Source organism: Sciurus vulgaris, assembly GCF_902686455.1.
Source record: "Sciurus vulgaris genome assembly, chromosome: 1".
Lineage (NCBI taxonomy): Eukaryota > Metazoa > Chordata > Mammalia > Rodentia > Sciuridae > Sciurus > Sciurus vulgaris.
Window position 1 is genome coordinate 11,471,679 of NC_136461.1, and position 12,035 is coordinate 11,483,713.

General features: G+C 63.7%; 2 protein-coding genes across 9 annotated transcripts in view; one reads left to right on the plus strand and one right to left on the minus strand.

Annotated features, from left to right (window-relative positions):
• CROCC (ciliary rootlet coiled-coil, rootletin) overlaps positions 1-4,526 on the plus strand; it is a 41,862-nt gene extending 37,336 nt beyond the window's left edge. For 5 of the 6 annotated variants that reach the window (XM_079105896.1, XM_079105891.1, XM_079105892.1 and 2 more), the window contains 7 exons: positions 352-567; positions 1,128-1,352; positions 1,960-2,109; positions 2,386-2,565; positions 2,670-2,801; positions 3,441-3,599; positions 4,302-4,526. In XM_079105896.1, the coding sequence (XP_078962022.1) occupies positions 352-567; positions 1,128-1,352; positions 1,960-2,109; positions 2,386-2,565; positions 2,670-2,801; positions 3,441-3,599; positions 4,302-4,388 (1,149 nt within the window). In that variant the 3' untranslated portion in view covers positions 4,389-4,526. The remainder of the gene's footprint in view (positions 1-351; positions 568-1,127; positions 1,353-1,959; positions 2,110-2,385; positions 2,566-2,669; positions 2,802-3,440; positions 3,600-4,301) is intronic. The other variant, XM_079105893.1, reaches the window with a different exon arrangement.
• A 1,008-nt stretch (positions 4,527-5,534) lies between these two features.
• Positions 5,535-11,458, minus strand: MFAP2 (microfibril associated protein 2). Of its 3 annotated transcripts, none has more exons than XM_079105958.1 (9): positions 11,231-11,458; positions 8,950-9,024; positions 7,877-7,963; positions 7,654-7,680; positions 7,481-7,561; positions 7,323-7,367; positions 6,543-6,630; positions 6,261-6,334; positions 5,535-6,053 (listed from the first exon to the last, which is right to left on the minus strand). In XM_079105958.1, exons 2-9 carry the CDS (start codon positions 8,990-8,992, stop codon positions 5,950-5,952), a joined length of 549 nt encoding a protein of 182 aa, XP_078962084.1. In that variant the 5' UTR covers positions 8,993-9,024; positions 11,231-11,458; the 3' UTR covers positions 5,535-5,949. The 3 variants fall into 3 exon arrangements, with proteins under 3 accessions (XP_078962084.1, XP_078962082.1, XP_078962083.1); XM_079105956.1 differs by lacking the exon at positions 11,231-11,458 and adding an exon at positions 11,002-11,076; XM_079105957.1 differs by lacking the exon at positions 11,231-11,458 and adding an exon at positions 10,857-10,960.
• Between the last annotated feature and the right edge of the window lie 577 nt (positions 11,459-12,035).

The following is a 12,035-nucleotide window of genomic DNA, read 5'->3' on the forward strand; positions in this document are numbered from 1 at the left end:
GCGAGGCCCTGGGCTTCCTTTGTAAGCCCACTCCCAGCGCTCTGGAGCACCCAGGATGTGGCACGCCTGGACCAGTTTAGTCCCCTCACCATTCATAGGTGAAGTGGGGCCAGAGAGAGGGTAGTCCTGGGTCACAGAACTGCCGGACTCGGCCCAAGCTGAAGGGTGCTCTGGAGTCCTCACGTCTGCACATCCACGGATGCGTGGGGAGGCTGAGGCTCCCAGAGGCCCACAGGGTGGTCCCAGGTCACACGGTCTTCAAAAGCTGCCCCCAGTCTGTCCTGAGGGTGCTGGGGGCGAGGGGAGCAGGGCGGGGACTGGGCATCCAGGCCTGAGCCTGTGCGCCTGCAGGAGAAGATCGGCAAGATGCGGGGCCACGAGGCGAAGCTGGAGAGTGACCGGCGGCGCCTGAAGGAGGTGCTGGACGCCTCTGAGAGCCGCGCTGTCAAGCTGGAGCTGCAGCGGCGCGCCCTCGAGGGGGAGCTGCAGCGCAGCCGCCTGGGCCTGAGCGACCGCGAGACTCAGGCCCAGGTCCTCCAGGATCGCGTGGAGTCCCTGCAGAGACAGGTGCGCCCCCGCCAGGCTGTCTGCAGGCCCTGTTCCATGCGGGTCTGTGAGTCTCCATCGGCGCCGTGGGGCAAGTGCTGTTACCGTCCACTTTAGGGACGACTAGCGAAGGCTCAGAGACGTGATGTCCTTGTCCATCACAGCTAAGAACAGAGCCGTATTAGAATCTAGGACCGATGACAGAATCCGTACTCAGGAGACTCAGGACAAGATAGGGATGTGGATTTCATTCTTTTCCCTTTTCGTCTTGGCCGTTAGGGAGCTCAGCTCTAGTTGGAATGTTCAGCTGCTCGGTATTCCTACACCGACATCCACCAGAGTCACAACCAGGAAATGGGGGCTTACGTGGTTACCCTTTTCTTCCATAATGGGAGGAGAAGGGAGCGAGGACAGGGAGGAGACAAGGGACCCACACTGGCATTAGCCAGCAGCGGGTGGGGCCCGGCTGCAGAGTGCTGGCCCGCAGCACTGCCTGAGGACAGTGGTGTCAGTGATGAGGCCCCCAGAGGTGGCCGAGGCCAGTGGGAGCCAAGCCCCGCAACCCGCCTGTGTCCTGCCAGGTGGCAGACAGCGAGGCGAAGGCGGGGACCTTGCAGCTGACAGTGGAGCGGCTGAACGGGGCCCTGGCCAAGGTGGAGGAGAGCGAGGGTGTCCTGAGGGACAAGGTGCAGTGCCTGACGGAAGCCCTGTCCCAGAGCAGCGCCAGCCTCAGCAGCTCCCAGGAGCAGAATCTGAACCTGCAGAAAGCCCTGACTGCCTGTGAACATGACCGCCAGGTGCTCCAGGTGGGGTTTTGGGGGTCTGGCTGGGGAGGGGCCAGCAGTAGACTGAGAGGCCCTGGGAAAGAGCCAGCTGGTGGGGCTGTCAGTTGGGGATTCTCAGGAGCCAGTCCCTGAGTGTGGGCTTTGAGGGGACTGGGGGCAGTGCAGCATTGGCCATTCCCAGGAGACTGGGCGTGTGCCCAGTGAGAGGAGCCTGCTAGTGTGGCTTGTGGGGACCCAGGTTCAGCGTTCATGGGGGAAGTTGGGATGTGATGGCTGCACCTGTACAGGTCAGTGGACAGGCTATGGCTCATCCTCCAGGCAAGTGACTACCTGTTGCTGGACACAGTGGCACACACCTGTAATCCCAGCACCTCGGAGGCTGAGGCAGGAGGATTGCAAGTTTGAGGCCAGCCTCTGCAACTTAGCGAGATCCTCAGCAACTTAGAAATAAAAAGTTGAAAGAACGGGATGTAGCTTAGGGGCAGGGTGACCCAGGTTCAGTCCCCAGGACACACACACACACTACCTGTTGTATGAACTGCGAACCTTCCCAGAGGTACAGAGCAGAGGGGAGCCCTTTGCCCTAGGGCTCTTTGGCTGGCCTGGCCCCATCCGTCCCTGTTCCCAGGAACGACTGGATGCTGCCCGGCAGGCGTTATCTGAAGCCCGGAAGCAGAGTGGCTCCTTGGGTGAGCAGGTGCAGATGATGCGGGGCGAGCTGGCAGACCTGGAGCTGCAGCGGGCGGAGGCTGAGGGCCAGCTGCAGCAGCTGCAGGAGGTGAGGGCCGGCGGGCTACTGCTGTCCCCAGCACTGTGAGGCCTTTGGGATGGGGAGGGACTCCACTCCTCTCAGCCTTATCCCCAGGCCTGGCCAGCCTCCCGTGAGGAAGTGGGGCTCGCTCAGCCCCAGCCCACTGTTCAGGCCTGGAGACGTGTCTGCCCCAGTGACAGTCTCAGCTGGGCCCACAGTGGCCTGCCGCCAGGGGCACGCTGGACCAGCGTCATCTGCAAGCCCAGGCCCCAGGGGACAAGGTCTTGCCTGTGTGTGCTGCAGGCGCTGCGGCAGCGGCAGGAGAGCGAGGCCGCAGCTCTGCACAGGGCCCAGCGGCTGCAGGAGGAGCGGCGGCTGCTGCAGCGAGCCCTGGCCCAACTGGAGGCTGAGAAGCGGGAGGCGGAGCGCTCAGCCCTGCGACTGGAGAAGGACCGCGTGGCCCTCAGGAGGACGCTGGACAAGGTGGGCTGTCCTCACTGCCCTCGGGGTCTGGCACGGTGGTGGTCCTGGCTGCACACTGCGCGGTCTGCCGCCCCTGGTGAGCCCCCGGCGCGCTCCCCACCCAGGTGGAGCGGGAGAAGCTTCGTAGTCATGAGGACACTGTGCGCCTGAGCGCGGAGAAGGGCCGCCTGGACCGCACGCTCTCAGGGGCTGAGCTGGAGCTGGCCGAGGCCCAGAGGCACATCCAGCAGCTGGAGGTCTGGCCCCTTCCCACTGGCCCAGCCCTTCTCCCCACCAGCCCCTCCTGCGCCTGAGCGTAGCTCCTGTCCCAGGCTGAGCTGAGGGCTCAGCCAGCCCAGGGCTCTCAGCCCCTGCAGCCCAGGAGCCCGAGGCTCGGGGAGGTGCCCCTGCAGTCCTGGAGGGAGGTCTGTCCCCACGGAGGAGAGAAATGACACTGAAGGCCTGTTAGCACAGGACTGTGCGGTCAGGCGTGCTGTGGACAGGTGGGGAGATGCGAGTGTCCGTGGGGGTTTTCTTGTGCATGTTGCATGAGTCTCATGCACGGATGTGGCACGTGGCCGATGTGTTTGTGATGTCTTCACGTGTTGGTTATGCGCGAATGTGGAGTGTTGGCTTACACACGTGCATCTGTGGGATGGTGGTGGGTATTGACACGCTTGCGTTCGTTCCTGTGTGTGTGGGCCAGTCTCCACCTTTGGTAGGTCTGTGTGCCCGAGTGGGGTTTCTGGGTACCCTGACCCAGGATTGCAGGCTGTCAGGCCGCGAGGCGGGGGACAAGCCAGGATTTCCCCGTGTCTTCTGCCTCACTGGCTGTGCCTCCGGCAGTGGCAACACGCAACTGCGCCCGAACCCTGAGGAGCGGTTCCTCCCCACAGGCCCAGGTGGTGGCCCTGGAGCAGAACCAGGCCCCGGCTCAGCCAGAGGCAGATGAGCAGGAGCGGGAGCGCTTGCACAGTGCCCGGGCGCAGGTGGAGCGCACCCTGGAGGCCCGTGGGTGGGCCCATCGCCAGCAGATGCGAGGGCTGGAGGGGCAGGTACGTGGGTCTGCCCTGGGGAAGATGGGGCCGGAGGGAAGTCCGGGCTGGAGCAGAGGGCTGGTCACAAGCTGGCTGTTGGTCTTCTGGAACTTGAAAAGAACGGGTGGATCAGGACGGCAGCAGCCATGGCTGGCCAGGGGCCAGTGTGCTACTGGGACTCAGTTCCTCCCTGCCAGCTCTCTGGCTCCAGCCCAGGCAGGCCCCCTCCCTGAGTGGCACACGTGGCCTCAGCAGCTTCAGCCTCAGTTTCCCCTCAACAACCTGGGACCCCAGGAGAGAGGAGTCTTCTTGCTGGGAGCACCCGCAGAAGTTCTGGACTGGTCCTTGCTGGTCACCTTAGGTCACATGACCCTTGATGGCCACGTCTGATGCAGTGGTGTCTGTAGGGCCCAGCTGCTCTGATAGGCCCAGCCTGGTCATATGTCCAACTTCAAGTCTGGGATGACCAGGCCCACCCTAATGACAACGGGGATGAAGGACGGAGGTAGGGTAGCCCCTAAAGATGCTAAAGAATCAGACACCCGACTGTGCTCCAGGGGCAGAACATGAGGAAGGACAGGCCTGGCTCTCAGTGACACCAGACCTCTCCTGCAGCAGGCAGTGCTGGGTCCCAGGTGGCCCGAGGGCCCCTGCTCCGTCTTCTCTTTCTCTGAAATCAGGCAGGGCCCGGGCTGCCCGGATCTTCTTGTTCCTCCCCAGGTGTCCACACTGAAGGGGCAGCTGCAGCAGGAGCTGCGGAGGAGCTCAGCACGCTTCTCCCCACCCTGTGGCCCTCCAGAGAAGTGAGCCCCTTCCCGGCTGGCACCTGACAGCGGCCCTGTGCCTGGGGCAGGAGAGGAGCCTCTGCAGCAGGACCTGCCAGGGCCTAGGCTGAGGGTGGGAGGGGGAAGAGCCGGGAGGCAGTGCTGGGGCTGACACCCACCCCAGGCCTCACTTGCAGCGGCCTTCTCTAGGGATGGCCACTCTAGATGGCACCAGGTCCCCCAGAGTGGCAGAGCCAAAGCCAGGGGTCAGCGAGAGCCCTGGTCCCCGGTCCAGGGGCTCATGGGAAAGAGGCGGTTTCCCAGAGACCTCAGCCTTAGTTCAGTGTCAGGAAATTCCTCAGAGAGCTCGGAGTCCTTGTATTTTTGTACCTTTTTACATAATGTGAACTGTTGAGAGCTGTTGTCGTTTGTGACAGACCCCGCTTTCTACCATTGGTTTGTACAGCGGAGCCTCCTGCCTCTTTTTTTGGTATCAAGGATTGAATCCAGGGGCACCGAACCACTGAGCCACGTCCACTGCCTGGGGGGATGGGACGGAGGGAGACCGAGGAGCCTGGGCAGAGGGTGGGGCACCTGGGGAGAGCTGAGAGGCACAGGCCCGTGGCGTGTTAGGAGCTGAGCAGGTGAAGGACCGGCCCTGCCCACCTAAGCAGCGGGGCTGTGGTGCTCAGCGCTGGCTCTTTCCAGCCCAAGCTTTCTTGTGCCATTCCCCGCCCTCCGTGGGACAGTGAGGCGTGATGGACAAGGGCAGGCTCGGGCGTGGACGCGGGGTCTTGCTCTGGCTCCGCAAGCGATGCTGGGCAAGGCTGCCCGGTGGGCTGGCCAGAGGAGGTTCCTGCAGGGCTGCTCGGTGGTGTCTCTAGGAGAAGCCACGCACCGTCCGCCGACCGCATTTGGGGCTGGTAACTGCACCCTGCACGCAGGCCTGCGGGGGGCTGAGGAGCAGTGTGCTGGCCCGCTTCTGCTCTTGCGATGGCACCAGCCTTGGGGCACAGGTCCACCTACCTTGACTAAAGCTGGAAGGCAAGGCGGCAGGGCGGGAACTAGAAGCAAGGTCACCTGTCACCCACATAGCCCCTTCTCTCCAAGGGAGCTTCTCCATGGGGACAGGCAGGGCTGGCGGCACCAGGCTCGCCCTTCTTGCTCTGGACTGAAAAAGCGACTATGGAACGTTTGTAAAAACTCGTTTTTAATTTTGTATAAAATGAAGGTGGTCCATGCCTGGGGCTGTAGGACATCCAAGCAGACCAGCTGGGCGAGGGCACAGCCTGCCTCTGGGGACTGTACAGGGGAGTTGTCCTCAGAGGGACTGACAAGGCACGTCAGGGCCCAGGGCCCACTTAGAGGCCTGGATGCCCCACCTAGGGGTGGAGGCTGGGCGGCAGGGGTCCCCACTGTGCCAGGGGGTGGCCACAGGCTGGGGGCAGGGCCTGGGGCAGCACAGCTCGGGACCCGCAGGGCTGCAGTCCACTAACTTTTAGAGGATAAGAGGGAGGTTGGAATGGGAAGAAAAGCACCAGGTCAGGCAGGGCCCGAGGCTCCAGGCTCTGAACGGGTTCAGGGCTCTGGATGCCAGCTCTGCCCTAGCAGCCCCCGCAGCTCCTGGCACATGAGGCTGCCACTGACTGGCACAGGCCACTGCTGGCCATCACGCCGCATTTGGAGAACTTGTCCCGACATAGGTCAGCTGTTGGGGGGACAGGAAGGAGGAGGGTGAGGGTGGGGTGTGTGATGGGAACTGCGGTCCCCAGATCTGGTTGCGGGGTTCTGGGGATGAGAAGTGGGGAGGGGAACCCCTGGTGCCCTGCACGGGAGCCCGGCATGGCCTCCGGGGACGAACGGGGGGGGGGGGGCGGGGGTGGACAGTGGCCAGAGGATGAAGGGGGGTTCCTACCTCGGAGGAGCTCCTCATGGGCACAGACCGTGCGGACGCAGATCTCCTTATTGACCACATATACCCGGCGGAGGCTGAGGGGACAGGCCAGGGCAGGTCTCAGCCCACTGTCACCCATTCCCACTGGGACAGCCGGTGCCAGACCTGGCCAGGCCCAGGCTCGCCCTCAGAGTTGAGCCCCATTGTAGGATTCGGGGTCCCCAAACTCCCGCTCGGCTGTCCTGAGCCGCCCTGCCCTGCTGCCACCCTGGCCCTCAGTCCAGGGCTGCCATCCGCGCCCACCTGTAGAAGCAGACCTCGTTGAGACACTGCTTGCAGGGCTTGTGGATGGAGTAGAGGCGGGTGCACGGGTACTGCTCCTCACGGCAGTCTCGGGGACAGACGGGACCAGACCTGAGGCTCAGCTGGAGGCTGTCCCCCAACCTTGCCTACCTGAGAAGAGCTCGCAGGTCAAGGTACCCCCACCCCCAGGCCCAGCCAAGTACCCATGCATGCTCAGTGCGCAGGGGTGTGCTGGACCTTCCTGGGCTGCTCCATTTTACATAATGGACATGCAGCTTCAGAAGCACGAATTCCAGCGCACAGCTCCACACCTGCCCCTGTGGGCACACAAGTCCACACCAGCTCAAAAGCAGACACGCACGTGCTCACGGACCCGCACTCGGGCACCGCTGAGGAGGCTGCCCCGCCCCCACGGGGCTGGGCTCATGGAGTCTCACGCCATCTCAGGCTCTTGGCTGGACGCTGCTCAGCCAGCCTGGGCTCCATGGCACCACCCTGTCCCTCCTCTGGCAGGAAGCCTCCTCCCGCACACTCCCTGCCCCTCCTAGCGTCTGAGGAGAGGGCCCCGCCCTAGGCTGCTGCCAGCCCAGCCTCTAGCCAGGCCCAGGGGGCACCGGGAGCCCCCCAGCACTGCCAGGGGGCCTGGAGACAGATTGAAGTAGGGGCACAGCTGCTGGCTTGCCCCCCCACATTACCACCAGCAGCCCCAGGGCCTAAAGGAGCCAGTCCTACCAGCACCACCCCATGCCTTCATTGCTCCACCTTCTAGAAGGCTCTTACCAAGAGGCCCTGGCTCCGTGGGCTCTGTCTCTGCGTTTCCGGGTTCTGGTGTGGAGAGAGGCAGGCAGGAGTCACTGGGAGGGGTCTATTCAGAGCAGGGGGTCACCTCAGCCGGGCGCACGCACCCCCACTCCCAGGTTGGCAGGGAGCTGGCCTACCTGAGGTGGGGGCGGGGATGACCTCCTGTTGGACTTGCTGCTGGGACTGGAACTGCTCCTCAGGGGGCCGAGGACTCACCTCTGCATTGGGATGACCAGGGCATCTGCTCCCTCCTTCCCCTCCTGGGTCCCCAAGGGCTTCCCCACCCCAGCTGCCTGCCCCTCCCCTGTACCTTGATAATCATAGTAGTCTGGGTTGTCTGAAAATGAAAAGGAATGTGGAGTTGGTGCAGGTCAGACTAATCCCCTGCCCCAGGAGGTCACAAAGAGCCACATGCCAGACCTGAGGGTCCCCATGGGCCTATCCCACCCAGCCCTGGCTGAGCCACGCATATCTGGGGAGCCTGCTGGTGCCATGGCAGGGCTGGGGGACACCGCGGGAGGCGTGGCCCTTACCGATCTGGTCGCCGTAGTGAGTGTACTGGACATGGTCCGGAAATGGGGGCAGAGAGTCCAGGTCATATTGGCCCTGAGCCAGCAGGCCTGGTGAGGAGGCAGAGCATATGGGTGCCCACAGGAAGGACGAGGGGCTCAGGTGGAGGTCATAGGGCACCTCAGACTCACAGGATTCAAACCTCTTCCTTGACCATAAAGGCCCTTAAACACCTTGGTCCTGCGCCACCTCCCTGACCTTACTCTGCCTGATGCCCTCATTGCCTTCTGACTGCTCCTGGACGTCACGTCCTCCTACCTGCCTCAGAGCCTTTGCATTTGATCTTCCTGGGCCTTTTCTTCCTTCAGAACTCACCGGAAATTTCAGCTGAACATAATCTGAAATTTACTCCATTTACTTGGTTACCATCTGCCTGTTCCCTGGCTTAGTAGCTGGATAAGGGCAGGGATCTGTCTGCCTAGTCCAGCGCTGTCCCAGGGGCCCAGCCCAATGCCTGCACACAGTAAGAAACCCACGTTTGTCAAGTGAATGAATGAGTGGTAAGACCTGGCAGGGCCTTTGTGATCCCCCTTGATAACCATCTGACGGACAGGCACCCCTAAAAGGTCAAGACTAAATGAGGTGGGAGACCAAGTGCATCTAGAACCCAGGTTTCTGGATTCCCTGCCTCAGTGTCCTCTACTCAGCCACAGCCAGTAAGTAAAACGACAATCCTGGTGTCCGGGTGTCTGGCAGGTGTCTGTCCTCCAGAACCCGGCCTGCCTGATGTTGTGGAAGGTTGGGAGACAGAGTTCTGGCCACAAGGCATGACAAAGTCTCCCTGGGAGCTCCTTTCATGACCTCGCCCCCAGTGACTTGGAAGGCTGAGTGAGGCAGGAGGATCACCATGTTCAAGGTCAGCCTGAGAAACTTGGACCCAGTTGTAAAGTAAAAAAAAGGGGCCAAGGATGTGACTCAGTGGTGGGGCACCCCTGGGTTCCATCCCCAGCACAAAACCCCAAACGATGAAAAAGCCAACCCGAACCCCACTGCGCTCCCCGCACGGGCAGCCACCCCGCCTCCGGTGGGCACTCACCAGGCAGGCACAGCAGGAGGAGGTAGGCAGCTCTCATGGCCATGGTGTGAGGAGACGGGTGGTTTCAGAGGACAGCTGCCGGGACAGGAGAGGGGAGCTGCACCCAGGCTTGATAACCCAGGGCTGCACAGCCAACTCTGTCCCAGAACTCAGCCCAGAGAAGGAGGCACTTAGAACAGAAGGAGGCATCTGGAGGACAGGGCTGGGGGTGGGGCTGCTTTGGAGGGACCTGTGTGGCAGGGCGGGAGGGGCTTCCGACCTGGCTCCAGGGCTGATCTTGACAAATGCACAGACCCCACCTTGCCATGTGAACTAAGGGGACATTTCTAAAGCCACTCCCACCCTATACAGCCTGGACTGTTCTCTCCTTGGCTGCACCCACCCCACTCCCTGGCCCAGCACCTCCCTGGGTGTCTGATGCATGAATCCTGGACCCCAGGCGCATGCAAGGGGCACAAGCCCTGCCAGCCAGCACCACAGCCCCTGCCAAGCAGCATTTGCCAGGTCTGCCACCTGCTCCCAATTAGCCCCTGGGCCCTGTGCATGTTGCTCAGCAGGAAACCACACGCACGAGGGCCTGAGGGGCCCCCAGAGCAGCCAGGGCTGGGCAGGACTCCCAGCCCCCAGAAGTCTCCTGCCAGGATCCCGGCCTCCCAGACCTGGCTCTCTTCATCCCAGACTCACGAGACTGAGGTCTATTTGACGCAGCAGGAAGCACTTAGGGAGGAGCCTGAGGAGGCTCTCTGGGTATTGTGGCACTGGAGGGGCGGTGATGTCACCAAGCCCCGGGGTTCTGCATCCCCTGACTGCAGGACAAATGTATAATCTCTGTATAATCTCCGGGGCAAGGGCATTGGCCCCTGGCTTTCCTGCCATCCAAGTGCCCGGGAGTCCAGCCTCCAGTCTAGGTTACAAAAGAGGACTTGGTGGATCCTCCAGGTCCCTGTGTCCAACCCCAGTTCTGTGGAGGATGACCTCAAGACTCAGCCTGCTGCAGGACTGTGGAGAGACAGGGCACTGGCTCCTCCATCCAGCAGGGCCCCCTCCCCACCCAGCACAGGAAGTTCTTCAGACAGCCAACTGGAAACCTGAACTAGCTGGATATTCCCCTTGGAAAAGGCAAAGAAAGGGACAGAAACAGGGCCTCTGCCTAGTCTCCAACCTGGGGCTTCTCGGACCCCTTTCCCATCCCAAGCACTCAGTGTGTCACTCGGCTGGGGTGAAATGGGGGCCAGCGGCAGGACTGGCACCTCCCAGCTCTAAAAACCCTCGGCTTCCTCGTGGTAGGGGGCCCACCATCCCCACCCAGGCCAGCTGGAGCTGTCACCTCTCCGGAGGAGTTCCTGAGTTGGGGCATGAGGAGGCCTCAAGAGGTTGGGGAGGCCCCTGCAGGAAGTCCTTCCAGGACAGCCCCAGGCCCAGGTTTATGTAGGGAGGAGAGGCGGCGGGTTAGGGACGGGCGTCAAAGGAGAGTAACGGGATCCCTCGCAGGGACCCCGTCTCCAAGCGCTTGGAGACCATGGTTTGGGACGCGGGGGGCGCAGAACCTGCCCAGCACGCTGCCGCCCCTTCCCCTTCCCCGTCGTGCAGGGGTGCGGGGACCAGGGGCCCCGCGCTGGCTCAGGCCCCGGGAGGGCTCTGCCGGCTGCCGAGGCCGGGCTGGGGTCCCGGCGGAAACCAGATGCTGCAGCCCCGCCGCACAGCTGGGAACAATCAGCCACGGAAACCGGCCGCGGCGCGCGCCCCGCTCGGCGTCTCTGGTCTCTTTGTCTCTGCGTCTCTGTCCCGGCCGCTCCCGCGACCCCCACCCGCCACATTACGACCTCCGCGGAACAAAAGCCGCGGGTCCCCGACGCCCCCGCCTCCCCAAGCTCCGGCCCCCAGCCCTCCCCATCGCGCGTCCTCACCCGCGGTGACCCCAAACTTGCCAGGTGTCCAGACCCGCCCCGGAGGCCCGGGGCTCCGGGTCCCGGGAGGCCGCCCCCGGCCCGCGGCCCCGGCGCCCGCCCCCGGCCCGGCCCGTCGCGAACCCCGCGCCAGCCCCGCGCCTACCTGTCCCGGCCACCGCGCGCGCTCCGAGTGCGGCCGCCCGCGCCCCCCGCCCGCCCCGACGGCCGGCGCCCGCCTCCAGCCCCGGAGCCGCTGGGTCCTAACGCGAGCGGCGCCGCCCGCCGCCACGCAGCGCCCTCGGGGCTCCGGCCCCCGTCTGGGGAGGCCTGGGGGCGGAGGCGCCCGCCGAGCCGGCTCACGTCGGGCCGGCGCCGCATGCCGCGCAAAGCACCTCCGCCTGGTCGTCGCGGCTCCTCGGCGCGCAGGGCCCTGCGGGGTTACCCGACTTCGCAGAGGAGGAAAGCCAGCCTCCGCGAGGGGTGAGCGGAGGCCAGGTTGCTGGAACGCAGCCGGGCGCTCCCGCTGCTCCCAGGACGCCAACGGACTGGCCTTCCTCCCTGCCCTCAGCACGGCCCGCGGGTCCCCCCGGCCGCCTCCTGCAGCAGCCGGGCTCCGGCGGCCCGAGGCACGCTCTTCTAACCGGCATTCTGCTCAGCCCTGACCGAGCCCTGGTGTCCCGCTGGCTACGGGCCGGGAATATCCCCAAGGCGCGTCAGACTCACAAACATCCAACCCTCCCCCAGAATTGCCCCTGGAAGGTGTTCCCAGTCCCAGGGGCAGCCCCGGCTGTCCTTCCATTAACCAGAAGTCTCAGCCGGGCTTCCAATCCAGCGCCCAACCAATGCCCCTTCCTACTGTCCTTCCCCGCCCTGTCCTCTGTGCCATCACCTCTTGCCTGGATAGCCGATCTCTCATCTGAGGGATCTCTCATCCCTCCCACCTTGGCCATGGCCCCCTTGTACTGAAAGCCTTTCACCGGCTTCCCACAGTAACTTGGATGCTGACTTCCTGTGGCTTCCCAGGTCCCTGCCCTTCACTGTGGTCTGCCTTTTTCCCCTTCTGCCACTGGGCCTTTGCTCAAGCTGTTCTTTCTTCTTTCTTCTTTGCTTCTCCTCTAGGCCGGGGAGCCAGCCTCCCCCACAGGAGCCTCCTCTTTCTCCTCTGGACATGTTCTCACTACTCCGCTGCTTCCCGAG

What these genes read in the sequence shown, in the direction of transcription:
- MFAP2 (XM_079105958.1), bottom strand. Translation starts at nt 8,992, where the DNA reads ATGGCCATGAGAGCTGCCTACCTCCTCCTGCTGTGCCTGCCTG. An exon ending in AGACTACTATGATTATCAAG is followed by an intron (nt 7,562 to 7,653) that starts GTACAGGGGAGG and finishes ATCCCAATGCAG; the next exon opens with AGGTGAGTCCTCGGCCCCCT. An exon ending in CACGGAGCCAGGGCCTCTTG is followed by an intron (nt 6,631 to 7,322) that starts GTAAGAGCCTTC and finishes TCTGTCCCCGAG; the next exon opens with ACTGCCGTGAGGAGCAGTAC.